Source organism: Miniopterus natalensis, chromosome 8 (genome assembly GCF_054644295.1).
Source record: "Miniopterus natalensis isolate mMinNat1 chromosome 8, mMinNat1.hap1, whole genome shotgun sequence".
Lineage (NCBI taxonomy): Eukaryota > Metazoa > Chordata > Mammalia > Chiroptera > Miniopteridae > Miniopterus > Miniopterus natalensis.
In genome coordinates, this window is record NC_142088.1 from 3,999,368 (window position 1) to 4,025,373 (window position 26,006).

The 26,006-nt window shown below is 58.5% G+C and overlaps 2 protein-coding genes across 3 annotated transcripts; one reads left to right on the plus strand and one right to left on the minus strand.

Annotated features, from left to right (window-relative positions):
* The first annotated feature begins 1,320 nt into the window (after positions 1–1,320).
* On the plus strand, positions 1,321–8,115 carry ECEL1 (endothelin converting enzyme like 1). Of its 2 annotated transcripts, none has more exons than XM_087819359.1 (17): positions 1,321–2,106; positions 2,729–2,797; positions 2,902–3,012; positions 3,087–3,179; positions 3,328–3,452; positions 4,114–4,336; positions 4,833–4,931; positions 5,164–5,238; positions 5,403–5,506; positions 5,769–5,827; positions 5,898–5,949; positions 6,496–6,563; positions 6,735–6,859; positions 7,118–7,183; positions 7,542–7,637; positions 7,815–7,891; positions 8,016–8,115. In XM_087819359.1, exons 1-17 carry the CDS (start codon positions 1,321–1,323, stop codon positions 8,113–8,115), a joined length of 2,328 nt encoding a protein of 775 aa, XP_087675485.1. The 2 variants fall into 2 exon arrangements, with proteins under 2 accessions (XP_087675485.1, XP_087675486.1); XM_087819360.1 differs by having other exon boundaries at positions 5,403–5,500.
* Positions 8,116–22,159: 14,044 nt separating this feature from the next.
* ALPI (alkaline phosphatase, intestinal) lies at positions 22,160–25,088 on the minus strand. The gene is made up of 11 exons (XM_016204616.2): positions 24,989–25,088; positions 24,792–24,908; positions 24,562–24,677; positions 24,209–24,383; positions 23,957–24,129; positions 23,566–23,700; positions 23,410–23,482; positions 23,149–23,283; positions 22,872–23,063; positions 22,538–22,654; positions 22,160–22,443 (listed from the first exon to the last, which is right to left on the minus strand). The coding sequence occupies exons 1-11, from the start codon at positions 25,056–25,058 to the stop codon at positions 22,160–22,162; spliced, it is 1,587 nt and encodes a 528-aa protein (XP_016060102.2). The 5' UTR covers positions 25,059–25,088.
* Between the last annotated feature and the right edge of the window lie 918 nt (positions 25,089–26,006).

Consider the following 26,006-nt stretch of genomic DNA (forward strand, 5'->3'; position numbering starts at 1 on the left):
GCCAAGTAGCCGGGATGGAGGCAGGAGGGAGGAGGGGGGCGAGGGGGGCGGCGGAGGAGGGTGGAGCCGCCGGCGCGCCCCCTCCCTCGGGGCCGGCGGGCGGCGCGGCTGCAGAGGAGGCGGCGGGCGCACGGAGCGAGCGACCGCCAGCCCCGCTCCGGTCGGGCTCCGGCTCGGGCTCGGGCTCGGGCTCGGGCTCCGGCTCGGGCTCCACCCGCCGTGTTCGGGCGCGCACCTGATGGGTAAGTGGCACCCAAGTCCTCTGCTGCCGCGGCCACCAGCGCAGCGCCGCCGCCGCCGCGAGCCTCGAGGCTTTGTCTGCGCCCCGCGGCTCCGGCTCCGGCTGCGGCTGCGGCGCGGCTCCGGGGCTCTGCGCTCTGGCTCCGCGGGCTGCGCGGCGCCGCGCGGGAGACTCAGCGCCCCGAGCTGCGGGCGCGCGGAGCCGGCCTCCTCCGCGCCAGGGGTGAAACTTCGCCCAAGTTTGGGTCCCAGGGAGAACCTGTTGACGCCGGGAGTAGCCCAGGGCGGGGCGGGGGAGGCGGGGGTCGGCACTGGGTGCGGGTGCTTCGGGCCGTCGGGGGCTCCTCTCCTCCCCGGGCCGGGCGGCGTGCGACCCTTGGAAAAGGGGCTCGTGGGCATTCTGTCTATTGAACAGAAGGAGACAGGGCCGGGGGTGGCCCTGCTGACATCCGCCAGGGCAGAGTTTGTCTTTTTAGCCGCTTTCTTGAACGTTTGAGCCCAAGCCGGAGGCGAAGGCGGCTCCGGGGTCCGCATAGACGCGCTATGACCGCACCTCCTTTCTCCAGCCTCCGCTCCCCCCCCCCCCCCCTCGGCCTTGGCTGTAGCCTAGCAGGTCGTGGAAAAGAAAGGCAAGGGGAAGAGAAACTGCCTTTTATTGAAGGCCTACTACGTGCCAGGCCCCGTGCCAGGTGCTCCCAGCTTTCCACCAGGGGCCTCCCAAATCTGCGACGGGCGTAGGTGTTCAGGGAAAGAGGGGAGACAAGTCTGCGGACGGACGGACGGACGGCACCGCGCGGGCGGGAGGGGCGGCCACTCCGAGCCTTCCCCTCCCTCACCCTCCCAGTGGCGCAGGGCGGCCAGGCGCCAGGCCTGCTCGCTGTTGGGGAGTCGGGTAACCTCCAGCCTCCGGACCCGGGCCTGCACCCCTTTTCGTCCGGCCCCAGTGCCTCTCTAAGCCCGCGTCTTCCCTTCCCGCAGCTGCGGCCCGGGGGCCCATGCGGAGGCCCGACGGGAGGCCGGCGGCCGGGCGCGTCCTGTAGCCGAGATCGCCCGGGGCCGCGGGGCGGTGCCCGCCGCGCCATGGAGGCCCCGTACTCGATGACTGCGCACTACGACGAGTTCCAGGAGGTCAAGTATGTGAGCCGGTGCGGCTCCGGGGGCGCGCGCGGGGCCTCGCTGCCCCCTGGCTTCCCGTTGGGCGCGGGGCGCGGCGCCCCCGGGGCGCGGGCCGGGCTGCCGCGCTGGAACCGGCGCGAGGTGTGTCTGCTGTCGGGGCTGGTGTTCGCCGCGGGCCTCTGCGCCATCCTGGCCGCCATGCTGGCGCTCAAGTACCTGGGCCCGGGGGCGGCGGGCAGCGGCGCCTGCTCCGAGGGCTGCCCCGAGCGCAAGGCCTTCGCGCGCGCCGCCCGCTTCCTGGCCGCCAACCTGGACGCCAGCATCGACCCGTGTCAGGACTTCTATTCCTTCGCGTGCGGCGGCTGGCTGCGGCGCCACGCCATCCCCGACGACAAGCTCACCTACGGCACCATCGCGGCCATCGGCGAGCAGAACGAGGAGCGCCTGCGGCGCCTGCTGGCGCGGCCGGCGGGCGGCCCGGGGGGCGCGGCGCAGCGCAAGGTGCGCGCCTTCTTCCGCTCGTGCCTCGACATGCGCGAGATCGAGAGGCTGGGCGCGCGGCCCATGCTCGAGGTCATCGAGGACTGCGGGGGCTGGGACCTGGGCGGCGCCGACGGGCGCGCGGGCTCCGCGGCTCGCTGGGACCTCAACCGGCTGCTGTACAAGGCGCAGGGCGTGTACAGCGCCGCCGCGCTCTTCTCGCTCACCGTCAGCCTGGACGACAGGAACTCCTCGCGCTACGTCATCCGCGTGAGTCCCCCGGCGCCCCGGCACCGCCGGCGGGGCGCAGGGCCGCGCGTCCCGGAGACCCGTGCGGGAGGGGAGGGGAGGGGCGCGGGAGGAGGGCGCGGGAGAGGGCGCGGGAGGAGCGCGGGAGAGGGCGCGGGAGGAGCGCGGGAGAGGGCGCGGGAGGAGCGCGGGAGAGGGCGCGGGAGGAGCGCGGGAGGAGCGCGGGTCATTTCCCCGAGCAATCGCGGGGTTCAGCGGAGCCGCGCGCCCCTCTCAGGCTCAGAGCGCGGAGGGAGGTGCGCGCCCTTGAGTTTGCGCGGCGGGCGCAGGCCAGATGCCGGGGCCCCAAATGTCAGTAGGACCCCGCGAGTGCCCCCCACAGGTGGGGAAAGGGAAGGCCTACAGGACGAAGGATGGGGGGGGCGGGGGCCTCCCCTCGGTCCTCCCCTGGCTAGACCCCTAGGGGTGGGGGGGCTTCCAGGTCCTCTCTTGTGGATAGAGGGAGGGGCTCGTGTCTTTGTGCCCCTGGGGCTGTGACAATGGATGTCTTGCCTGTTTGGGCATTTGAGTGGGAATTCAGTCCAGTTTGCCTGAATCTGGCTTGTTGATCTCTCACCTCTGACCCCCCCACCTCTCTCCCTAGATTGACCAGGATGGGCTCACCCTGCCAGAGAGGACCCTGTACTTAGCTCAGGATGAGGAGAGTGAGAAGGTGTGGGGGCATGGGGTGGGGTTGCCGGAAGGCCTGGGGCTCTGGGAGGGATGGACTGGGGCCTAGCGATGACCCCACCCCCGACGTGCCCCATCCTGGTGCAGATCCTGGCAGCATACCGGGTGTTCATGGAGCGCCTGCTCAGCCTACTGGGTGCGGATGCTGTGGAGCAGAAGGCCCAGGAGATCCTGCAGCTGGAGCAGCGGCTGGCCAACGTGAGCAGGGGCACTGCCGGGGGCTAGGGCAGGGGACATGGGGCAGGGCTGGGTCAACCTGATCTCCACCCCAGATCACAGTGTCAGAGTATGATGACCTCCGTCGAGACCTCAGCTCCATGTACAACAAGGTGACGCTGGGACAGCTGCAGAAGATCACCCCCCATGTGAGTGTGGTCCGGCCCTGGTGGGGGTGGTGCTGATCCCAGGACTGCTGGGTCATCCCCTCCTCTTGTCCTATCTCCCTGACCCCTTCTCTGTGCTCTGTGGTCCCTGCCACACCCAGCCCCACTGTTCCCACCCATGGCCCCACAGCTGCAGTGGAAGTGGCTGCTGGACCAGATCTTCCAGGAAGACTTCTCAGAAGATGAGGAAGTGGTGCTGCTGGCCACAGACTACATGCAGCAGGTGTCCCAGCTCATCCGCTCCACCCCCCGAAGGTACAGCTGCCAATCACCCTCCCCAGGCCCTTCCCCTGCACCCAGACCGATCTTCTTGGTGAGCTTTGATTCCCACCTCCACCTCTATGCAGGAGCCACACTGGGGAGGCATGTGAGGAGCACTGGAGTAGGAGTCTTGATCCCTAGGTTTAGGCATGGTTCTCTCACCTACTCTGGAACCCTAAGCAGGGCTGTGAGCTTCCTGAGCTGCAGTTTCCTCATCTGGGGATAGTGAGGCTTGAGTGGGTCTGGATGTCAGAAAGGGCAATTGTGGCCACAGCTCTGCCACCCCAAGGACGCCTTGGGGAAAGCTTCCCTGCTCTCTGCCCACCTCGGGGAGGAGCAGAGGCCTCTTAAGGCCAGCTCTGGGGCAGATAGTCACCAGAAGTGCCCACTCTCCCACCCCATAGCAAGTCAGAAAACAGTTCTTGCCGGTGGCCCGTCAGCATCAGGTGCTCTGCTTGGTGGCCATGCTGTATGTGGACCCTGACTAGGTCGCTCCAGGTTCTGCCTGTGTGTGCCTGGAATGACCCTCACTTCTGGGGGGGGTGCTAGGTCCAATCCCAGGCTCGGGAGTATGGGGTGGGGCAGGGTGGTTCACTCTGGTGGCCCAAGTATGTGAGCCTAATCTGGACACCCAGCTCCTTCACCTGGCTCTCAGGATCCTGCACAACTACCTGGTGTGGCGTGTGGTGGTGGTCCTGAGTGAGCATCTGTCACCGCCGTTTCGAGAGGCTTTGCATGAGCTGGCCCGCGAGATGGAGGGGAGCGAGAAGCCCCAGGAGCTGGCCCGTGTCTGCCTGGGCCAGGCCAACCGCCACTTTGGCATGGCTCTTGGTGCCCTCTTTGTACATGAGCACTTCTCAGCTGCCAGCAAAGCCAAGGTCAGGCTGCTCTGGGCTTGGGGGTGGGGGTGCAGGTGCTGAGCTGGGCATGGAGTCCTTGCATGGCCTTGATCTGAGGATGGGGAGCCTCACACATCCCAGGGGCAGCAGGCTCAGCTTAGGGCTCTGCCCTCTCTGAGGCTCCAGGCTGCTTTCATCAGGCCTCCTCCCTCAGGAAGCCTACCTGATCTGTCAGCCACAGGAGAGCCTCCGCACTAAGTTCCTCCCCATCTTTCTCTGCCATGCTCAGTAGGCATGGCCTTAGGGATGTATGTGATCGTTGCTGGGGCAGTTTGCCCCCTTCCAGACTGGGAGCTTTTTGTCTGGGGCGCAGAGCCTGGATCCCCATCTCTAAGGTCTCCCCTTGGTCCTTAGCACCAGCCCTGAACTTAGGAAGTGGTGCTGAATGATTAGGGGACCCCTCATGCCAGGTGCTGGGGGCCCAGAGCTAAGCCCTCCTGGGTTGATCCTTGAGCCCCGAGCCCTGACCCTGCAGGTGCAGCAGCTGGTGGAAGACATCAAGTACATCTTGGGCCAGCGCCTGGAGGAGCTGGACTGGATGGATGCTGAGACCAAGGCGGCCGCTCGGGCCAAGGTGAAGTGGGATCCGACTCCCATTTGTTTGTTCCACACTTATTAAGCGCCGATGGTGTGCCTGGGGCTGGGATAACAAAAGAGACAAAGATGCCTTTTATGGAGTGGCATCTCCCAGCCTGCTCTGCTCTATCCTTGAACCCCACCTTTAAGCTGGAGCTAGAGCTTTCTCCTTGGCGGGCGGGGGCTGTCACCTGGGCCCTGGCCCACTCTCTCTGCCCTCTCGACTACAGCTCCAGTACATGATGGTGATGGTGGGCTACCCAGACTTCCTGCTCAAGCCCGAGGCCGTGGACAGGGAGTATGAGGTGGGCTTGCCCTGGCCTCTTCCTGCCCAGCCTGCTCAGCTGGGCTTCTCCAGGCGCCTGGCCCAGAAGCTGAGGGACCTCGGGAGGGCAAGGGGCCTGCATGTGCTGGTCCCCCCCCCCCCCGGCCTGCTGCTGAGGCTGAGTGCTGTCTGTCCCTTGTGCAGTTCGAGGTCCATGAGAAGACCTACTTCAAGAACATCTTAAACAGCATCCGCTTTAGCATCCAGCTCTCAGTCAAGAAGATCCGGCAGGAGGTGGACAAGTCCATGTGGGTGCCTGGCCCAGAGCTGGGGGCGCCAGGGAGATGCCATGGGGAGAGGGCACCTTACCAAAACCAGCAGGCTGGTGGGGCAGACTGCCTCACACCATGCTGGTGTGGGGGGCACAAGGCCTGTACAGGTCCTGGGTGGGGGCTGTCGGGGCTGGGGATCATTGGGGAGCAGCCTGAAGGAGGCCCAGGACATGGCTGTGGGCTAGGAGATGGGGGGAGTGCTCCCCCTGCCCTAGCTGACCTCAGGGTTCCTCCACAGGTGGTTGCTTCCTCCGCAGGCGCTCAATGCCTACTATCTACCCAACAAGAACCAGATGGGTAAGGGGCGCGTCCTGAAAGGGGCGGGGCTTGGGGGGCAGGCCCCCTGCTGACCACACCCTCCCTGTAGTGTTTCCTGCTGGTATCCTGCAGCCGACCCTGTATGACCCGGACTTCCCACAGTGAGTACAGAGCCTGGCCTTGTCTTCCAGGTGGGGGGGGGGGGGGGGGGGGCTGCCCAGACCGCTCCCAACCCGGGCTGGGTCCAGGCACCATGACATCAGCGGACCCTGGGTCTCCATAGTCCTACCTCATCCTTGGTTATTTAGGGAAATGTGTAGGGTTTTTTCTTTCTTGTTAATGTCCTAAGCTCCCCGTACCTGGTCAGAGGTTTCATTAGGTATTTCAAAGGTGGAGTGACCCTCGTGATGAGGAAAAGGCACATGCCCGTGTAGGGTGCTTCAGTTTCCCTCCTTCCCTTCCGCCCTGTCTCCTCCCCCCACCCAGCTCTGTGAGGTGTTATTCCCTAAGGGGCAGGTGCTCAGGTGTCAGTGGACCCTTTTACACATCCTGCAAGGAAGTTGAGGCAGGAGTGCCCCGGCACCGTGCAGGCACCACTGTGGCCTCCCTGGGTCACCTCCTAGCCTGGCCAGGGCCTCCCGGGGCCTGGGCAGCAGCCAGGAGCTTCAGAACACAGGTGGTGCCTGACGCTGCTGCCCTGGGCCCAGGTCTCTGAACTACGGGGGCATTGGCACCATCATCGGACACGAGCTGACCCACGGCTACGACGACTGGGGTGAGGCCTGTGGGTTGAGGGGATAGTGGGGGCAGGGTGGTGATGGGCTGATTGAGACCCCACAGGGCCCTTCTGACCTCATTGGCCAGCGGGTGGGGGGAGGGACTCAGTACCCAGCCCAGGCTCTGGGGGTGAGGGTCAGTCTCAGCCCACCCTGCCCGGTCCCCGCAGGGGGCCAGTACGACCGCTTGGGCAACCTGCTGCACTGGTGGACAGAGGCCTCCTACAGCCGCTTCCTGCACAAGGCCGAGTGCATCGTCCACCTTTATGACAACTTCACTGTCTACAACCAGCGGGTGAGACTCCTGGCTCCCTCGGCCCGGCTCGGCACAGACCAGGAGTGTGCACACACGTGCACACACATGTGCCCGAACAAACCCTGTGCAGGCCCTGACACATACCGGGGGGGGGTATACACTCACAAGGGTCACGGGGCACACATTGGAGTCCCTCCCAAACCCTCTGGGAAAGGGGAGGACAGGGCAGGGGTGGGGGTGGGCAGGGGCCCAGGGTGCAAGGCCTGAGCAGCCTCTTACCTTTTCCTTTCTTGGCAGGTGAATGGGAAGCACACACTCGGCGAGAACATCGCAGACATGGGCGGCCTCAAGCTGGCCTACTATGTGAGCTGCCGGGCCTGGCCCTTCATCCCTTCAGGGGAAGGGTGGGGGCTGATGGGCACTCAACCGGAGATGTAGGCATCTCTTCCTGGCTGTCCTGCTGCCCTCTGGCCTAGGGGGTGGGGCCTGTGCCAGACACGGGGTCCTCAGGAAAAGGAGGGACTCCCAGGCCCCACATTCCGAGAGGAGGGAGGGCTGCCTGGAGAGGGTGGCGTCTGTCTGGGGTTAGCCTTCCTGGGAGGGAGCACAGCTTGGAGAGTGTGGAAGGCAGGGAGCTGGGGGCTCAGAGTGCTGGATGTGGGTGGAGGGTGAGTGAGGTTGCCCCATTTGGGCACCACAGCTCCATGCTCTGCACCCCCAGGCCTATCAGAAGTGGGTGCGGGAGCACGGCCCAGAGCACCCACTACACCGGCTCAAGTACACACACAACCAGCTCTTCTTCATTGCCTTTGCCCAGGTGGGCCATGTGGGGGTTGGTAGGGGGTCAGGGGTGGGGCAAAGGCCCTGTGGGTTCTGATGGGAGTTTAAGGCCCAGTGTGCTGGGGGTTGTGGGAAGGGGTGTTGCAGGGCTTGGGCAGTGGACGCCTGGCCTCATCTCCCACTCTGCTCCCCTGCACCCCCATCCCTGGCCCAGAACTGGTGCATCAAACGGCGTTCCCAGTCCATCTACCTGCAGGTGCTGACTGACAAGCACGCACCCGAGCACTACAGGTATGGCCACCACCTGCCTAGGCCTCACCCCTCCTTGTGTCTGGGACAGAAGCAGGTACGAGTGGGAAGGGACAGCTGGGGTATGCTGGGACCTACACTTTATGGGTCTCTCCTCCCACCCCAGGGTGCTGGGCAGCGTGTCCCAGTTCGAGGAGTTTGGCCGGGCCTTCCATTGCCCCAAAGACTCGCCCATGAACCCTGCTCACAAGTGCTCTGTGTGGTGAGCTGGCTGCTCCCCACCCACCCGCACGCCCCTGCCTCCTGCACGAATTGCCTCCTGCCGGCTGCTGGACCCGGCACTGGCCCCTATCTGGGTGCCACCTGCCTTCCCAGCCCCTCCAGAATCTGCCCCCCTACTGTCCCTTATTTCAGGGATGACCCAGAACAGGGATGAAGTTGGGCTTCAGGAAGGCTAGGGGAGAGATGCTGGGGTCCCCAGACTTGACTGTAGGCAGCCAGAGCCTGTGGCCGGGCTGGACTGTCCAGGCCCCACTTTGCTGTGTTCTTGCTGCTATGTCTGGTTAATAAAGCTGCTGCACTGTCACCTCAGCCTCTTCAGGGGCCGCCGGAGAAGGTGGGGCTCGGGGGACCCTCTGGGAGCAGGTTCAGGCTCTTAGCATCACTGGGACCTTAGAGACCTTGTCTCCTCCTGGTGACCTTGGCTGAGCTGCCTCTGTCCTGCCTCCCCAGGCTCTTTTCAGCAGCCACCCATTCCTCCCTCCCAAGTCCTGCCTAGGCTCCTGCCTTGTTCTAGGGGTGCCCCAGCTCAGCCTCGTGGGTGCCAGATATCCAGCCCAGTGACCTATACCCCAGTGTGATGCTGGACTCAAGTCCCCTGAGAGTCCAGGGTGGTGCCTCGCCGGCTCCCCCTGGAGGACTTTCTGCAGGGTCCCTCAGCCAGTCAGCAATCCCTGGCCTTGGGGAACCCTGACTCACACTTACACAGAGGTGGGGGACCGGCCCATGTGACATGGAGGCCACCCCTCCAGCCTGGAGTGGAGGGGGAGGCGGAAGTGCAGCCTGTGGTGGTGGGAGGACAGGGAGCTGGAGGACCCTCCTATGGGGCAGCCCTGCTGGGTCACCCCAGGCATCTGCAGTGATGGGTTCACAGGCCACCTCCCCTTCCTCTTCAGGTCTGCTTCTTTTACTTCAGGGCTGGGCTAGAGGGCTCGGCCCCTCCCTGAACACTTTCGGGTGTGCTTGTCCCCATCTTCCACCAAAGCGGGGCTTGCCTCGCCAACCCAGTTCCTGTCACATGCTCAGAGAATGTCTGTTCCCCTCACAGCCTTGAGCAAAGTTTAAAAAGCCTCAGGCACACCAGCCTTGGGGAGTGAGAGACAGAAAATGCATCGGCCATGGCCCATGGAGCCCGAGTGGAGTGGGGTGGGGTGGGCTGGGCTGGGCTGGGCTGGGGTGGGGTGGGCGGGTTCCCTGGAAAAGAGGCAGGCCCCACGGGAGCTTCGAGTTCCCCAAGGGGCAGGGGCTCTTCTTCGGGAAAGACCGCAGAAGCCACACCAACAGTCCAGGGCAGGGAGCCCTGCTCCGAGCTGCCTTCCAAGGGTGGAGGTAGAGCCTACAGGGGGCGGGCCATTCGGAGGTGCTGATATGAGCCTCCCTTGGTTTCCTCTTGAAGCTCCTTTCCCCCTGGGCTGAGCACATAAATGTCACTGTCCTCAGGCAGCTGGGGCAGAACAGCTCCCTCCCTACCTCCACGTGCCACCCATTAACTGGGGCCTGGTGTCTGGGACCCTCTCAGCCCCCAAACCCACCCAACCCTCTGGCCTGGGATCCTGGCTGGAACTGGGATCCCCAGGCCTAGCCCTCTTGCCCCAACCCTGGGCTCCCCAAGTTCCCACCATAGGGAAAGATGGGCCCAGGAGCCCTGGGAGAGGACTCAGTGAGGCAGATAGCGGCAGGGACAGCCCCTTTAACAGATGGGGAAACTGAGGGGGTCACGTGCCCTTTCCGAGGCCACACTGCTAATGTCAGCTGATGGGTGCGTCTCGGCTGCCACATTCAGCGTCAGCTCTCAGCGTGTCCTGTGAGGAAACATGCACACGGCAGACACCGGCCGCTGCGCTGTCTGCCAGGCCCTGTACTCACAGCTGCACAGGACTCGCTGACGGGTGGAAGAGGTGAGCGAGTGGCACTGCCCCCATGGCCTCAGTTTCTCTCTTAAGGAGGAGCAGCACCTGGGTGACGGGGAGTCCAGAGGCTGGGGCAGCTGTGGAAGAGCTGGCTGCATCCACCCCCGAGGGCAGGCCGGGCTCCCACGCACAGGCGTCCTCAGCGCAGGATGGCAGAAAGCAGCCCTCCGCTGCGCATTTAATAGCAGGAAAATAAGGAGCTGGCTGGTTTACAGCCGCACTGAAGCTTCCCGGCGGCACCTGTGTGCCCTGTGCCTCAAGGTTCCCCATCTCGGCCCCGCTTCAGCCAGCCACAGCCATGAGCCCAGGGGCCACTGTGGGGTGACCTTGACAAATGACTCACTGTCTGCACCTGGAGAGTCGTCAGCAGACCTGGGGGTGCGGGTGAGGGGCACACTCACCTATGGTAGAGCCCCCAGCCCCTCACCCCTGCCCAACTCTGAGTCCTCAGGGCCAAGGATGGGATCACCCTCAGCCGGGGTGCCCTGTGAGTACCAGCCCTGTAAGTACCAGCTCTGTACAGATTTGGGGAGGGTTCTAAGCCAGCTGTAGAGGCAAACTTGTGCCCCAGTTTCCTTGCCTAGAGTCTCAGAGGAGAGGTGGGTGTCGGCAACCTGGGGTTTCTGGGGCACCCAGGAAGGGGCTGAGGGGATCTGGCACCACTGAGCAGCCCTGAGCCCCAGGCCTTTCTAACCAGTTCAGTGGAGCCCAGATTCTAGTTTCTGCCCCCACCCCAGTGTGGTTGCCTCTGTGCTGTCCCCCAAAAGGAAGCCTTTCTCTCGAACCTCACTCTCCACTGTGCAGGCCACACATTTGACCGCACATCCCTGGGCAGGACCGTGGCACGTACTCCACCTGTTCTAAGGAGCCGCGCTCCTCTGCAGGTCTGTCCCTGGGTCACCCGGCAAGCACTCCACGTCCCCAGGCCCCTCCCTTTGGGGAACACTCCCTGTGCCTTGGCCTGGCCTTTCCTGGAGTCCTGGCGGGATCCCTGCCCTGTGACCCCTCTTCCTGTGGCCTAAAGACCCCCTCCAGGCCCAGCACCCGGCTTTTCCTACCTGCAGTCAGTTCACATAACTTGGGCTGTAGCTCATTTGGGGTCTGCAGCTCCCTGTGTTGAAGGCCCCAGCCCTTGATTGTTTACAGCCCGTCTTTGAGGCTCTGCCCCAGGTGTTCCCCTGGCCATGGTGCCCCCACTGCCAGTGGGGTGTGCCCCACTCTGTTGTGGGTTCACGTCCCTCTTCCACAGGGGTGCTCGGCTGTAGCAGAAATACGTGGGCCTCATGAATTCCTCCCTCTCCATGCAGCTTCCTCCCGCCCTCCCTGCCACCGGGCGTAGGGTGCAAGGTGCTCAGCACGCTGTTTGTTCCTCGGGTCCAGGTCCCTTTCAGCGGCCCCCGTGGTGGGCTGGTGTCCAGCATGAGCTCATCTGGTCCAGGGGATGAGGCAGTACCTGGCTCCCTACCTCAGCTGCCACCCAGGGCCCAGAAGCCTCTGGCAGCGGCTCAGGTGGCTCCCCCGGGCCAGCGGGCAGCTCAGATCCCCCAGCCGCTGTTGCGTGGTGCTGCTAAGCCGCATCGCTCCTTGCCCATTCTTTGCATAAATAATAAAACTCTCCCACCTTCCTGCAGGACCAAACCGTTGTAGGGGCGCTGGCAGGGACCCGTGTGGAGGGGGCCCAGGGGGCTACTGTCCCTCTCACCGAGGAGCCCCGGCCTGCAGGGAGGGGGCGCTGTGCTGACTGATGGCCAGGAACTTGCGAATCCAGGGAGCAAAGAAAGGGACAAAACAGGCCACCAGGGCCGGACGCCTCCCGCTGGGGGCAGGCGGTGGCCTCACACTTCGGGACCGGGCAACGGCCTGTCGCACATATGCTGAGCAGGTGGGGAGGCCTGTTTCTGGAACCAGGGGCGTGATGGCGTCAGATGGTAATGTCAGCCCCAACGTCAGGACAAGGCACGGCTAGCATGCCCTGTCCCTAGAGCCTGTGAGGCAGTGGGCCTGCTTCTACCCGTCGGGAGCTTCAGGGCTGGGTGCTGGGCCAGGGCTCCGGGTGCTCCTGGCGCTGCTGGGACTGGACCTGCGGCGCCCTCTAGAGGCCGGCCCGGGCTCTGCAGGGAGTTGCTTGGTCTGAGTCTGGTCCCGGCCACTCTGGTCTCCCCTCGGGATCTCAGAGTCCTGGTGGAAGGGACACGGGTCCTCCTGGGTGCCTACTGTGTCCCGGGATCTCCACACTTCACCTCGTCTGCAGCCTCGCCACAGCCCTGGGGGGGGGGGCACGCTGAGGTGGGAGGGAATCAGCGCCGCTCAGTTGGTTGAGCATCTGCCCAGGCACCAAGAGGCCGCTGGTTGATTCCCAGTCAGGGCACGTGCCCGGGTTGCGGGCTTGATCCCCAGGAGGGGGCGCGCAGGAGGCAGGCGACCCATGACTCTCTCATCATTGATGTTCCTGTCTCTCTCCCCCTCTCCCTTCTTCTCTCCATAAAATCAGTAAAAGCATATTTTTAAGAAATCTAGCTCCACGCTGGCACCTTGGCCTGTCAGCCTGGCACCCCCCCAACGTGGTTCTCGGGTGTCCTGGGGGAAGGGGTTGTGGGTGCCGCACCAGGTCCCCATTTGCTCACTCTCAGTGGATTGCGATGTGTTAGACGTCAGGCTACCTGTCTACATGGATTTACGGGTTATATGATCTAATTTTAAACAAACTAATCCTCTTAAACGATCAAGTGGCTCACAAAATATTCCTGTAAAGAAACTGCAGATAATACCAGTAAACCACACCCAGGTGAACCACCACAGAGGCAGCCGCTGAGAGCCTTCCCCCCTCCTGATACATGCCCAGCGCCACCCTGGAACAGACCTGATGAGACGTTAGCCCCAAATATATATATATATATGTATATATAAACAAAACACAGCTGTTTGAGGTACCCCACCCCATTGTCACTGGGGAAGCTTGCCCGGGTGCCTTGTGCCTTGAGATATTAGTCAGTGACAACACAAAATCCTCCTGGTGCTCAAGGCATTTAAATAGTAAGCTTTCAGCCCTGGCCATGTGGCTCAGTGGCTGGAGCGTCAGCCCGCACACCAAAGGGTCACAGGTTTGATCCCGGTCAAGGGCACGTACCTGGGCCGCAGGTTCAATCTCCAGCCCAGGTCAGGGTGAGTGCGGCAGGCAACCAATCCGTGTGTCCCTCTCATATCCACGTTGCTCTCTCTCTCTCTTTCTCCCCCCCCCCACCTTCTGCTCCTTCTAAAAACCAATGGAAAAAATACCCTCCGGTGGGGATTAGCAAGAACAACAAAAATAAGCGAGAGGGAGCCCCGAACCTTTCCCTGCGATGTTTAAGGCTGCGCGCTGTTCGGCCGGTCCTTCTTGATGTTTCCCTAGGCCATGATAAATATTTGGAAAGCTCTCTGAAAGTTTCTTACATAATAGCAGAAGACAAAAAACAACTACCACCAGGGCCTATTCTTCCCGCTGCAGTAAACACGGCGGAAACAATGAACAGAGAACGATCTGTCGGCAAAGCGAAAGGCATTTCTTTGTCAGCAAATATGGCTGGAAGATGTAGAGGAAACACTGCCGTAGATTAGGAGGAAACGTTGGAGCCAATTACCCAGTGTGGGAGGCTCGCTATGTACAGTTGGCTGAAAGTACAGATGTTTCTAGCACATCTCAGCTTAAGGTATTTGCTGAATTCTGTTCCTGTAATGAAATCCACAAACCACTTTTGTTTTTCATGAACCACTAAAAGAGAGAGACAGCAGAGAAGATATATTCTCAACAGGAAATGTCTTGCTTAATAAAAACAATGTCATTTGGGGAAACAGTGTGAGTGTACCCTTCGATGGAACAGTTACTCAGAAAGGATTTTTTTATTTTAAAGGATTCTGGAGGAAGAAAACGGACAGAGCTAGCAGCACCTGCAAAGCTCGCCCAGGGGCCTGTGCCCAGTCACGGCATCGCAGGAAAGGGCAAGAAGCCTCAGCGGCCCATAGAATACTGTTGGGGCCTTGGCCGATGTGGCTCAGTGGTTGGAGCATCCTCCTGTGCACCAAAGGGTTGCGGTTTCGATCCACAGTTGGGGTGCATGTGTGGGGTAACAGATCGATGTTTCTCTCTCACATCGATGTTTCTCCCTCTCTCTCCCTCTCCCTTCTTCTCTCTGTAGAATCAATGAAAGACATCTTCAGGTGAGGATTTTTAAAAAATGCTCTAGGACCCATCTGAGAAAATAACTTTATTTTTTTATTATTTTTAAAAATATATCTTTATTGATTTCAGAGAGAGGAAAGGAGAGGGAGAGAGAGAGACAGAAATATCAATGATGAGAGAGGCATTGATCAAGCCCGCAACCCGGGCATATGCCCTGAACAGGAATCGAACCCCGATCGCCTGGATCCCAGGTCGACGCTCAACGGCTGAGCCACACCCGGCCGGGCTGTGGCATTAACTTTATAAACCAAGATTGTCCTAGTGCCTTTGAAGCCTTTATGATACTTGGTAAAATGGGGGAGGAAGAAACTCCCCCTTCTAGGCTCTTTGGCTCATCTAATAATCAAATAGATGTGAGTCAGATTAACAAGAGAAAAATGACCAAATTTAATTACATACATACAGATGGGAACCCCACATGCATGAGAGTCAGAGACCCAGAGACACAGGAGGTTCAGAGACAGAAAGGGAACACGAAGCTATGACACTTTGACCTAGGGATGAGGTCAGGCGCCTGGGGAGGGGAGGAAGGTCATTGCAGGACGATAGGAGAACAGGTATTTGGTGATTAGAAATTTGCCCTGCCCTATAGATAGGTCATAAAATGTTATTTCTGATGATAACTCTTATTATGGGCAAGGCCCCTAATTAAAATTCTTTAAGGGAGAGGGAAGTTTCTCAAGAGCCCTCAAGGTCTTGGTTGCCTTCAGGTCCAAATAATTCCCACGCCCAAGTGGCACATCTTAGGGAGCCTGTTCTGAACCCATGAGTCCTGCCTTTGAAACTTCTTGAGAAGTCTCATGGTCCAGAAGTTGGGTTGATAGCTTGCTCCATATCTCATTAAACCAGTCTGTCTTAAGAACAGGTCAGTTCAATTCGACGGTGTTGTCCCCAAAGATAGGCCTATGGTACAAGCACTCAGGTACTGAGTAAGAGGCATCTCAGTGGAAACAAAAGAGAAACAGTGCTTAATGGCTGGAGCAGGCTATCACGCTGGTATCTGAGTCCTGAAGGCGGGCAGGCAGGAGATTTCTAGATGCCTGGCTGGAATCACCTTCAGGAGGAGTGAAGGCAGGCAGTGAGGGGCTGGTAGACTCCCCGGTTTGCATTTGGAACACCTCTGGTGATCTTTGTGCCACAGGCGTGAAGAGTGTCCGTGTACGAGCTGCTGTGATTTCTCCGAGTTTATATCAAGTTGTCCCACTTCAGCTCGCATGGCTTTGGGCGAGTTTATATCAAGTTGTCCCACTTCAGCTCGCATGGCTTTGGGCGAGTTTATATCAAGTTGTCCCACTTCAGCTCACATGGCTTTGGGCGAGTTTATATCAAGTTGTCCCACTTCAGCTCGCATGGCTTTTGGTTCTCCCTGAGTCCCAGTCAAAGATGGGAGAAATGTCGGCAACGTGACTTGGGGAGTCACAGCCAGACACTGGAGAAACCAGGATCCAGTCCAGTTTACAGGTGAGAAGCAAACCTCGAAAGGCAATGCACAGCACTGGAATCTACTATCCACAAAAGTGCTTTACTGGAACATAAGTTTCTCTCTAAAACCACCCCTGTTCTTACCAAAGATAGCCAAGTTAGGACTAATTGGTTTAAAATAATATCGTTTTAATAAACTTGGTCTGTTATGTGTATACATACAACAAGAATAGCAATTGATCACATAGGATCTTTTAAATCTCTGCTTTACTGGGATTTTTTATAAGGAACCTCCTGGCTGAACTTTAAAGGCCCCTGGTGACAGGGAGTCACCTCCGACTCCGCCTGCAACACCTTCAGTTTTGGGTGAGTTCCTCTTTCCTCGATGTCCCCAAAATACCTTGAGACTCCTTCACCTGCCAAGAAGTGACCTTCTTTCCTCGTTGGTAAGGCCGCTTCAAACAGGCGAGGTTACCAGGCCAACATTTCCAAGGATTCTATTGGCTTCCTAAGTCGATCTTAAATCCTTAAAGGTGTCTGGTCATATCTAAGTCTATGTGTGTGTCTCTCAAATATGGCATTCCAGTCAAAGCCTTGGTAATACAACCAGCTTCCAATTGTGTCCCATTACAAGAAAAAAACTCTTTTTTATTTTAATCTTTATTTATCGATTGATTTTAGAGAGAGAGGAAGGGAGGGAGGGAGAGACAGAGAGATCAATGTGTTTCTCCACTTATTTATGCGTTCATGGCTGATTCCTGTACGTGCCCACCAGGGGTTGAACCCGAAACCCTGGCGTATTGGGGTGATGCTCTAACCAGCTGAGCTACCCGGCCAGGGCAACAGAACTCTTATTGAACTTATGCAGATAACAACATTTCCATGAAAATAAAAATACAGAGTTTCTGAATTCTGGAGGGATTAGGTAGAAAGAAAAGAGAAGTGTTTCGATTCTGTTTACAAAGCTGTAACTCACCAAACTCCTATAAGTCTTAGTTTAAGAGAAAAGGTTTCCTTGTATCTGGAAAAACAAAAATTAAAGAACCAGCAATGTTTCAAACGAAAAGTCATAAAATTGTAACCGTCCTCGTCAGTTCATTCGGTCCCGTGGAATTACTTCGTCTTGAACCCAGGTTTTCATTAGCTCTCTCGACCTCGCCCGGTAGCTGAGGGTGACAGGGTCCGTGACAATCCCGGGGAGTTTGCGGGGCGGTCCAGCAGGGCTCACAGGGTGGCTGTGACACGGGCGCCTCCATCACTAGGGACTGCGAAGGCAGCCCCCGCGGGAGACACACTTTCTGGCAGTTTCTTTGTCACCCGGCGGGCAGTGGCCCTGTGGCAGGGAAGGCTTCGGCCTGTCCAGGAAACACACTTGCAGCCAGGAGAGCACGTCCCCACGCCAGGCCACCTGCCCCAGCTGCGCCCGGTGGCGGGGGGAGAGCGGAAACCTGCGGGGTTTGCTCGGGTCGGGAAGCGAGTGGCCTGGGTTTCCCGTGGCCTCTTTGTTTCATTTACTGCCATCGTTTACCCACCTTAGTTTGTCCCAGGCGATAATAAAAGCGGGACACAGAGGACACACCTCGCGCATCTGACCTTTGATTCGAAGAAAGCGTTGCAGCTGCGGCCTCGGGCGCATCGCCCCGCGCAGGAGGAGCCCTGCGGGGTTCATTCCACTCCGGTTGGGTGCCTCCCCCGCAGTATAGGACCAAAGCGAAGATCAGCCTCGGGCGAGGCCCACAGGGGGTGACTGGAGGCCTCACAGAGCTCACCTCACCCATCACTGGTCCCCCAGAAATGCGCAAAGGGTAACTGCTTTGGTTGACGCCGGTGCTGAATGAAGCTGAATGCACGGCCACCAACCTGCAGAAGAGGCGGCAACGAGGAGGACCCCCTGGTTCTGCAAAGCGGCGCTCTCCCCTTTGGGAGGACGAGGTCCTCACCTCCCGGGTCCTGGGGGCATACTGGGTAGTGACATTCTGCAAGGCCGACCCCACAGCCCCTACTGGAAGATTCCGCCTCTGGGTGCGAGTAACCGAATCAGTACCGAGAGCCAGTGCCCCCCGAGAGCCAGTGAATCCCCCCCAGAGTGGCGATGGTCAATCCCCGCCACCCTGAGGGAGCAATGGAACAGGGGAAACTACTCAAGAGCTCCACCGTATGGCGCTGAGTGCCCTGAACACAGTGTCTTCACCAGTCCAGGGTGGCCGGGAGAAAAGCCAGGCAGCCTTGGGGAAGGACAGCGGGTGACGGGGAACTGTGCCCAACACGGCCACTCTATCCGAGGCTGGCTAACGGCGGTTCATGCGGCAGTGGGCCCGGCCAATGCCCGCTTTAGCATGCCCCTGGCTGCGGAGCCCCAAGAGCAATTTCCTTTTACCCAGGAAGGGCGACAGGGGACCTTCCAGATAACCCCCAAGGTTACTCACATAGCGCCACCTCAGGGCAGGACTGGTCGCTGTTTCCCTTCCCCCCTGTGAATTATACTGATGACCCGATGCTAGGCTCTGCGGTTTGCCTCTGCTAAGAAAACCCTGAGCTTTGCTGCACCGCCTACAGCACAGAGGATGGGCAGCGAGTCCACAGACAGTTCAAGGTCCAGGCACCGCAGTAAAGTGTTTGGGCGTCACGTGGTCGGGGTAGAGCCATGCTATGCTGTCCCTGAGACTGTCACAGGCAAAGTACACTCCTATTCCATAGAAAAATGTTGAAGAGGTCCAGTAATTTTGTGGGAATTACTGGAGAACTACATTGAGTGCAATGCCTAGTCAAGAAAGGAAATATACGGACCCGAGCTGGTTTGCTCAGTGGTTAGAGCGTTGGCCCAAGGACTGAAGGGTCCTGGGTTCAATTCCTGCCAAGGGCACGTACCTCAGCTGCGGGCTAGACCCCCAGCCCCCGTGTATGGGAGGCGACCAATTGATGTGTCTCTCACAACGGTGTTTCCTTCTCTCTCTCTCTCTCTCCCCCTTTCACTCTCTGAAAAGCAATGGAAAAAATATCCTTGAGTGAGGATTTAAAAAAAAAAGAAAGGAAATACATGGGACTGGGGAGCCGAACTACAGGCTGCCTCTGAGAAAGCAAAACTACTGATCAGATTAAAGCCCTTTGAATCTCAGGGGCTGGGCTGCCGTTTGAATGAGATGTTGGGGAAGCCCGAAGGCGTGGGCCGGGCGTCAGAGCCAAAACAGCAAAGGCGGAGAGCACCCCCTTGGATTTTGGTCCCAACTGTGGAAGGGGGCAGAGGTCAGGCACGCCCCAGCGGAGCAGCCAGTGCCGGTAAGAAGCTCCCGCCCATCAAGGCCCGACGGGCAGTGTCCCAGCTGCCTGCCCCTGCCAGGCTCAGGCCCCTGCCGACTGGCCGCTCGCCTCCCGCGCCCCCCAGCCTCCTGCCTCCTCCCTCCTTGTGGCTGCACTGTCGCTGGGGCCTGTGTCTCCACGTGGTCAACTGGCCACTAAGGCAGCTGCTTCCACGCTGCTGAAGCCTGTCACTGACCTCGCAGGACACCCTGCAGCAGAGGGCGGCGAGTGAGGCTGCCAGAGCGGGTCACGAGGGTGGAGTGTGGAGAGACTGCTGCTGGCCCCAAGCTGGCCCTGGGCGGGAAGGGGCGACTGCCGACCGCACGCCTGCCCTAGGGACTGGTCGCAATCGATGTTCACTCTGACATCAGTCGGCGTCCCTCCCCTGCCTCCCGGGACAGCCATTGTCCTGACCCAGTGGAGCATACGCAGTAATTTCTGCACCTGGGCGTAGTCACGCACTCGTCATGACTACCCCTCCCCATCTTTTATCCTGTATAAGTCTTTGGTGCCTGCCAAGCGACATGGGGACACCTTTTACCTTGCAGCCACACACACACAAAATGCCTTTCATGTAGGTTTCCCGAATAAACTCTCTGAATTCCTGACCGGAGTAGCCAGCCTCTTTCTTAGGTCTTTCCCCGACTTCTGCTTATGGCTTTTCCCTGGGTCTGCATGTACTGATAATTCTTTATATGTTCTTTGACCAAAAACATGTTATTTCCTTGCATTCAGGGTTATTTCCCTTATTTTTCCTAGTACTTTTAATTATATACAGGGTGTCCCAAAAAATGTATATACACTTTAATAGCTGATAGCTCAGTTTTGAAAATGAAATGTATTTTAATAAACACTGCCTTTATGATTATTCAAAGTGTGTGTACATGTTTTGGGGGGGACACCCTATATATTGAAATTTTATTCCTTAAAAACTTTAATTTCTAATAAAAACTAAATAGCAAGCAATTAGCTTTCTTTAGATTGGCAAATTTATGAATACATTTCATAACCTCAACAAACATAGTTCCTTTTACTGACAAATAAATATATTTTATAATTTGCTTTCCCAACAGAACACAAGCCATATTCATTAGCAGATCTGATTTTATCTTTCTGTTTCTCTGTAATAAAAAACCAAAGGTAGGTAAATTTAGACTTACTTAGCAATTAATGCTTCAGTATTTTATCTTATTTGAAAATGATCTAGATATTGAATAATTTCCATCATACACAACTTAGAAAGACTCTAAGATTTCAAGTTACCAAAAGATTTTGGGAAACTCTTTTTAAGTACCTATACTATAGCATATATACTTATTGCTAAAAAGTTTCACTTGAACACTTTTTATTCTATTGACATCTATTTAATTTATTAGTTCTTAACAATCATATTTAGACTACTTGCGAAGATTTTATAATCCATTAAAAGTTACTCTCACCTTATATTATTTTTTCTTGATAACATGAACTTATTTAACCAATAAATCCAGGTAGAATAAAAGTATTCTATTTAATGCTTATAATTTTAAAGACATACCTATTTAACCAAACAAAACTCAAACTAGCTTTAATATAAAATATTTTTCTAGATCATGTGATCATGAAAAGCATTTGGGTTAGTTTCTATTATACTTTGAAAATTTTCATATAAGCACTTGCTGGTTTAAGACATTTACATAGAGCTCTTTTACAAATTTCCACCATCATCTGGGGGTAGAAAATACCACACAATACACATGAACTTCCAGAGGGACACAAGCAGGCCATGCCCCCAGCCGCCCCTCCCCCCACCCCCAGCCTCCTTTCAGAATTTTAGCCATGAGACAGGCAATAAAGTTATCCATTCAGACGGCTAAGGCTTTTTCTATTTAATATCTGTGGAGAAGACATTTAGTCTTATAGAAGCTATGGGCTAGATTTTGGGCAAGGGTGCTTCTATAGCTGTTTGTGTTTTAAAAAAAAACACAACAAAACTTCTTCCCCCTCAGTTTTCTTTCAGTCTTGAGAATTGAGACTATTAGAGGTAGGTGTGCTTTGAGTTGCTTCTAGAGCTACATTTATGGTTTCACAAAAATATTTAAGATGAAGGTAATAACTTAATTCCCCCAAAGAACTGAGTAACTTAAGAGGCATCGTAGGTTGATCTACGATCGTAGGTTGTCCAACTACATCTCCTCCAACTTGCTCCTTTCCTTCTGGTTGCATAGCTTTGGTGTAACTCACGGGAGGAGGTCCAGATTTTAAAAATTCTTATTAGGCTCTGAATCTCAGCTTCCAATTTGGCCAAATTTCTGGTCACAGTCACGAAATCCTTTCACGTGTCTTGTCAGACATCAGCCAGGACAAACGGTAAATACTTCTGGCAGTGTTGTACAATGTTACGGCCTCCCCAGGGTCCAGAGGTGATTATCTCCAGAAGTCATTCCCTCTGATGGCCCAAAGGAAGAACTGACAGCCGCTTGTCTTAGGCCAGCAGACAGCCACACCAAGCCCTTAGGACCCAAGCGATAGCCACCCCCAGGAGGAAAGTGTTAATAAAAACCAAGTGCACTCGTACCAAATAATCAATAGTCACTGTGCCCAAAGAACTAGTTCCACAAGTGTTTTCCCCTAGTCTAAATTTGGAAAAAGACCCTGGCCACTCTGCCTCCCTGCACTGTGCAGGTAGAGATCCGGGAGTCTGGCGTGGCAACAATTCTTACCGCCTTTTGCCAGCTCATGCTAGAGGTGCCAGGATCTTTCTACTGCAGGGGCCTCGGGTGAGCAGCGCCCAGCCCGAGGCACCCTGCTCACAGCGACAAGGTTGGGGGTGACATGAAAACTCTCCCGATGACAGGACGAGTCCCGTTCACGGTAAAGCACTGGAAAGGGCTCTCGTGGGTTTTCCTCCCTCTCTTCCCAGCTTCCCTCCTCCTCCAAGACCAATGTGCCTGGACGTTGCTCAAGTACCCGTTTGGGGACAGGGAGTCCCGAGCAGCCAAGGGGGACCTTGGGGGCGGCTGGAAAGCCAGGGCCTCAGCCTCCAGGTGGGGGAGGGGCGGCGCTGGCAGCTGAGGCTCACTTATCGCCGGCAGGTAAGGGTGAGGCTTAGAGGCCCCAGGTGGGTCCCAGGCTTTGGGCAGGGGTGCGGCTGCTCCGGGGCGGGGCGGGGGAGGCGGGGTCCCCGGGGTGGGGGCGGGGCGGTCAGGGCCCCCGGGCCTGAAGCAGCAGCAGCAGCGCCCCGGTCACCAGGGCGAGCGAGGGGCCCGCGGGCAGCGCGGGGGGCGCGGCGCCGGTGAGCGCGAGCCCGCAGGCGGCGTAGGGCTCCAGGCAGGCGGCGAAGGCCATGACGTGCGCCACCAGGGTCTGCTCCTGCACCCCGCGCAGCAGGTGCGCCTGCGGGCCGCGCGCGAACACCGCCACGTCCTCGCCGCCGTGCGTTTCCAACTCCAGGGGCACCGCCGCCTGCTGCCTGTAGTCGGGGTCACCTGGCCAGAGGAGGGGGTTCAGCGTGGGGCTCCAGGGCCCTTGGGTGCCTTCCCGCCCCCCCCCCCCCCCCCCCCCCCCGGCCAGCGCACTCACTGCTCTGGTCGTGGCTGACTTCTGGACGGGGGCCCCCGCTCATGGCGAAGCCGGGGCCATTGCCGTAAAGGATGGAGGTGTAGGTCTTGCCGTCGGAGGCTGCCTCCGGAGCCAGCCCTGCGGGGAGGGGGGGTATGTGATGGCCACCCCACAGCTCTGCAGCGCCCCCTGTACGCTAAGCCCAGGCACTGCTCGCCTGTTCAGTGACAATCCCCACATGACCCTGCAGGTTATGGCTATCATGACCCCATTTGACAGAGGAGCAAACTGAGGCTCAGAGCATTTTCTGCCACGAAATTTAAGAAACAGGACCTGCCATTCTCTCTGGACCTACCGAAAATGGAACTGCCACGTAGAGTGTAGCCACCAAAAGTGAAGACGTGAGAGTGGTCAGCAGTGACAATGGTCAGCGTGTCCGTCTCGCTGGTGAGCTGGCCGGACCTATTAATGGCGTCATCAAAACTGACAGCCTCGGTCAGAGCCAGGTAAGCTTTTCCCGAATGATGACCTTGGTCAATGCGGCCCCCTGCAGAGAGACCACGGGGGAGGTGGGTGGGGGGTCCCTGCATCCCCTCCCACCTTTGCTCAGCGAGGGGCTGCCCCTCACTCACCCTCCACGAAGAGGTAGAAGCCCCGGGGGTTCCTGCTCAGCAGGCGCAAGGCCACCTCTGTCATCTCCTTCAGGCTTGGGTCCTTCCTGGTGTCTCGATGGGCCTCATAGTTCATGTCCCCCGGCTCAAAGAGGCCTGTGGGAAAGGGGGCGGGGTGACCGACGAGCTGTGGAGTGGGGTCCGTGTGCACACCTGTGCACACATGCTGGCGTGCAGGGACCCAGAAGAACAGGGCGGGAAGGCGGGGGTGGGGGTCGTTACCCATGAGGTGTGTCACAGAGGGGTCCAGGGACGCCTGAAGGAGCGCTGTGCGGTTCCACACATACCGGGCACCCTGGGAGGGACAGAACCAGGCCTCAGCCCACAGCCCTGCGACCAGCAGCCCTGCCCTTGTCTCCGCTGGCAGAGCCCCATCACCTGGCGCTTGGCCTGCCACTCCTGGACCAGGTTCCGCATGTCCAACCTCACTCCGCTCTGTGAGGCATCACCAAGGTACTCAGGGTCTGGGGTCCCCTTGGGAAACATGTACTTGCGGCCTCCACCCAGGATCACCTGGAGCCAGAGAATTAGGGCAGGTAAGCTTGGGGCCTGGCTGGCCCTTTGCCCCCTGATCGAACAGTCCCTAGGTCCCCCCACCAGGGCTGTGGCAATGGCCTGGCTCAGCTGGACCTTCTATACCTCCCCCCCACTAGGCCCAGAGGATCTGCCAGGCCCCAGACCCCAGGCCCCAGGCTGCGGGTTGCCTGGACCCTGGCCAGTGTGGGGCCCACCCCCTCTGCCCAGGTCCCCAGTGCCCTTCCTGACGCACGTCAATGTCCATGTTGGAGATGAGCTGTGCGGCGATGTCCTGGCAGCCGCCCCTCAGCGCCTCCTGGGGCATGTTGGCATCCGAGTACCAGTTGCGGTTCACGGTGTGCGCGTAGTTGCCGGCGGGAGACGCATGCTGCACCCTCGTTGTGGTCACCACCCCTACTGACTTCCCTGGGGGTAACGGAGGTCAGGGTGAGCCACTGTGGTCTCTCGGCCTGATCCCTGCCCACCAGGCTGACCCCAAGCCCACCTGCTTTCTTGGCTCGGTTCATCACGGAGATGACCTCGTTGCCACGTGTCGTGTTGCACTGGTTATATCGGGCGGCCGCACTCACACCGATGGTCTGGTAGTTGGTTTTGACCCCACACAGGTAGGCTGTGGCTGTGCCTGCGCTGTCTGGCACTTGTCTGTCCACATTGTATGTCTGAGGACAGAGACACCCTCAGCTCCTCTCCGGGACTGACACCCAGATCATGACCAGGCCTTGGGCCCCTAAGTCAGGCCCCAACCCTCCTGGGGCCTTCCCTCTTGCCAGGCTCCCTAGGCCCATCCCCACCCCCACCTCTGTGGCACAGGGCACCCTGAGGCCACCCAGCCCTTACCTTAGCCAGAGCCATGTATGGGAATTGGTCCATGGCCAGGGGGGTCTCAGGGCCCAGCTTGCCATTCATCTGCCCCTTTAGGATCCGAGCTGCTGTCACCGTGGGCACCCCCATCCCTGAAGGAGCAGAACCCTGTCAGGTCCGAGTCCCCAGGCATGGCTGGGACCACAAGCAGCCCTGGGTGCCAGGACTGTGGGGGTCTGGAGGGTGGGCAGGCCATGCACACTCACCGTCCCCCAAGAAGATAATGAGGTTCTTGGCCCCTGTCTGGATGGGCTGCAGCTTCCTGGCAGCATCCAGGGCCTGGGCTGCCTGGTGGTTCCAGAAGGCTGGGTCTTCCTCCTCAGCTGGCCAAGGGGAGAGGGAGGCCAGGTCAGCCTTGGGGAAGCGCCCTGTGTGTGGGGTCTGCTGGGAGGAGCCCCCTTACCTGGGATGACGCCAAGGGAGACCTGTAGCCTCAGGCCCACCAGCAGCAGCAGAACCCAGGCTCCCTGCATGCCTGTGGGGTGGCAGGAAGGTGGCAGAGCCGGGACTCCAGAGGGGCTGGGACCCTGGCGATGGTGGAACTTGGACTAGCTGTGGTTAAAGCTCTTTGGGCTTAAATCAGGGGAGGACTTTATCCCTGGCCGTAAAAGGCTCCATGTCCCTCCCTGTGCCCCAGGCAGCCACCCTGACCCCGCCCCTGCCTGCGGAAGGGAGGTGGTAGGGTATGGCAAAGTCTCCAGGCACATTTCCTGAACAAGGCAGGGCCATCTGGAACAGGGCAGGCCCCTGCTGTCCCCCAGGGGAGAGTCAGGCCACGGGGCAGGTGCCCTCTGGGTGAGGAGCATTTCCAGGGTCCTGATGGGACCACCCCAACCCTCTGCTCCCTCAGTCATGGGGACCTGTCACTCCTTCACTCACCTCATTTTCTCCTGTGTTCCCCTTGAGCCAGCTGGGCCCAGGCTCAGTTCTGGGTGCCGAGGGAGATGGGCTGCGTGGACAAGATGGACAGTGACCGCACAGGGCGATCTTATCATAAATTCCTAACCTGGCAGTCAGTGGTGAGCATATAACTTCTTCAGTAAAAGGCTTATTTATTCATTTATTTATTTTATTGGTTTGAGAGAGGATGGGGGGGAGAGAAGAACACTGATTTGTTCTTCCACTTATCTACACTTTCATTGGTTGGTTCTTGTATGTGCCCTGACCGGGGATCAAACCCACAACTGTGGCATATCGGGGTGATGCTCTAACCGTCTGAGCTACCCGACCAGGGCCAAAGGGTTTATTTTTGCCTCAAGCAAGCAAGCCCTGCCCATTGTTTCTGTGTTTCTAGGTTAACATAGCTCTGAAAGGTCTCTTTCAGACCCTCAGAAGATAAGCCAGCTCCAGAGAGCGCACAATCTGGTTAACCATCCGGTGATCCCATCTCCCGAGCCTTCCCTGCCTTCAGGCAACCTTTC

What these genes read in the sequence shown, in the direction of transcription:
- ECEL1 (XM_087819359.1), top strand. Translation starts at nt 1,321, where the DNA reads ATGGAGGCCCCGTACTCGATGACTGCGCACTACGACGAGTTCCAGGAG. An exon ending in AGGATGAGGAGAGTGAGAAG is followed by an intron (nt 2,798 to 2,901) that starts GTGTGGGGGCAT and finishes ATCCTGGTGCAG; the next exon opens with ATCCTGGCAGCATACCGGGT. An exon ending in TGCAGAAGATCACCCCCCAT is followed by an intron (nt 3,180 to 3,327) that starts GTGAGTGTGGTC and finishes ATGGCCCCACAG; the next exon opens with CTGCAGTGGAAGTGGCTGCT.
- ALPI (XM_016204616.2), bottom strand. Translation starts at nt 25,058, where the DNA reads ATGCAGGGAGCCTGGGTTCTGCTGCTGCTGGTGGGCCTGAGGCTACAG. An exon ending in GAACCGAGCCAAGAAAGCAG is followed by an intron (nt 24,130 to 24,208) that starts GTGGGCTTGGGG and finishes CGTTACCCCCAG; the next exon opens with GGAAGTCAGTAGGGGTGGTG. An exon ending in CTTCTACCTCTTCGTGGAGG is followed by an intron (nt 23,064 to 23,148) that starts GTGAGTGAGGGG and finishes GTCTCTCTGCAG; the next exon opens with GGGGCCGCATTGACCAAGGT.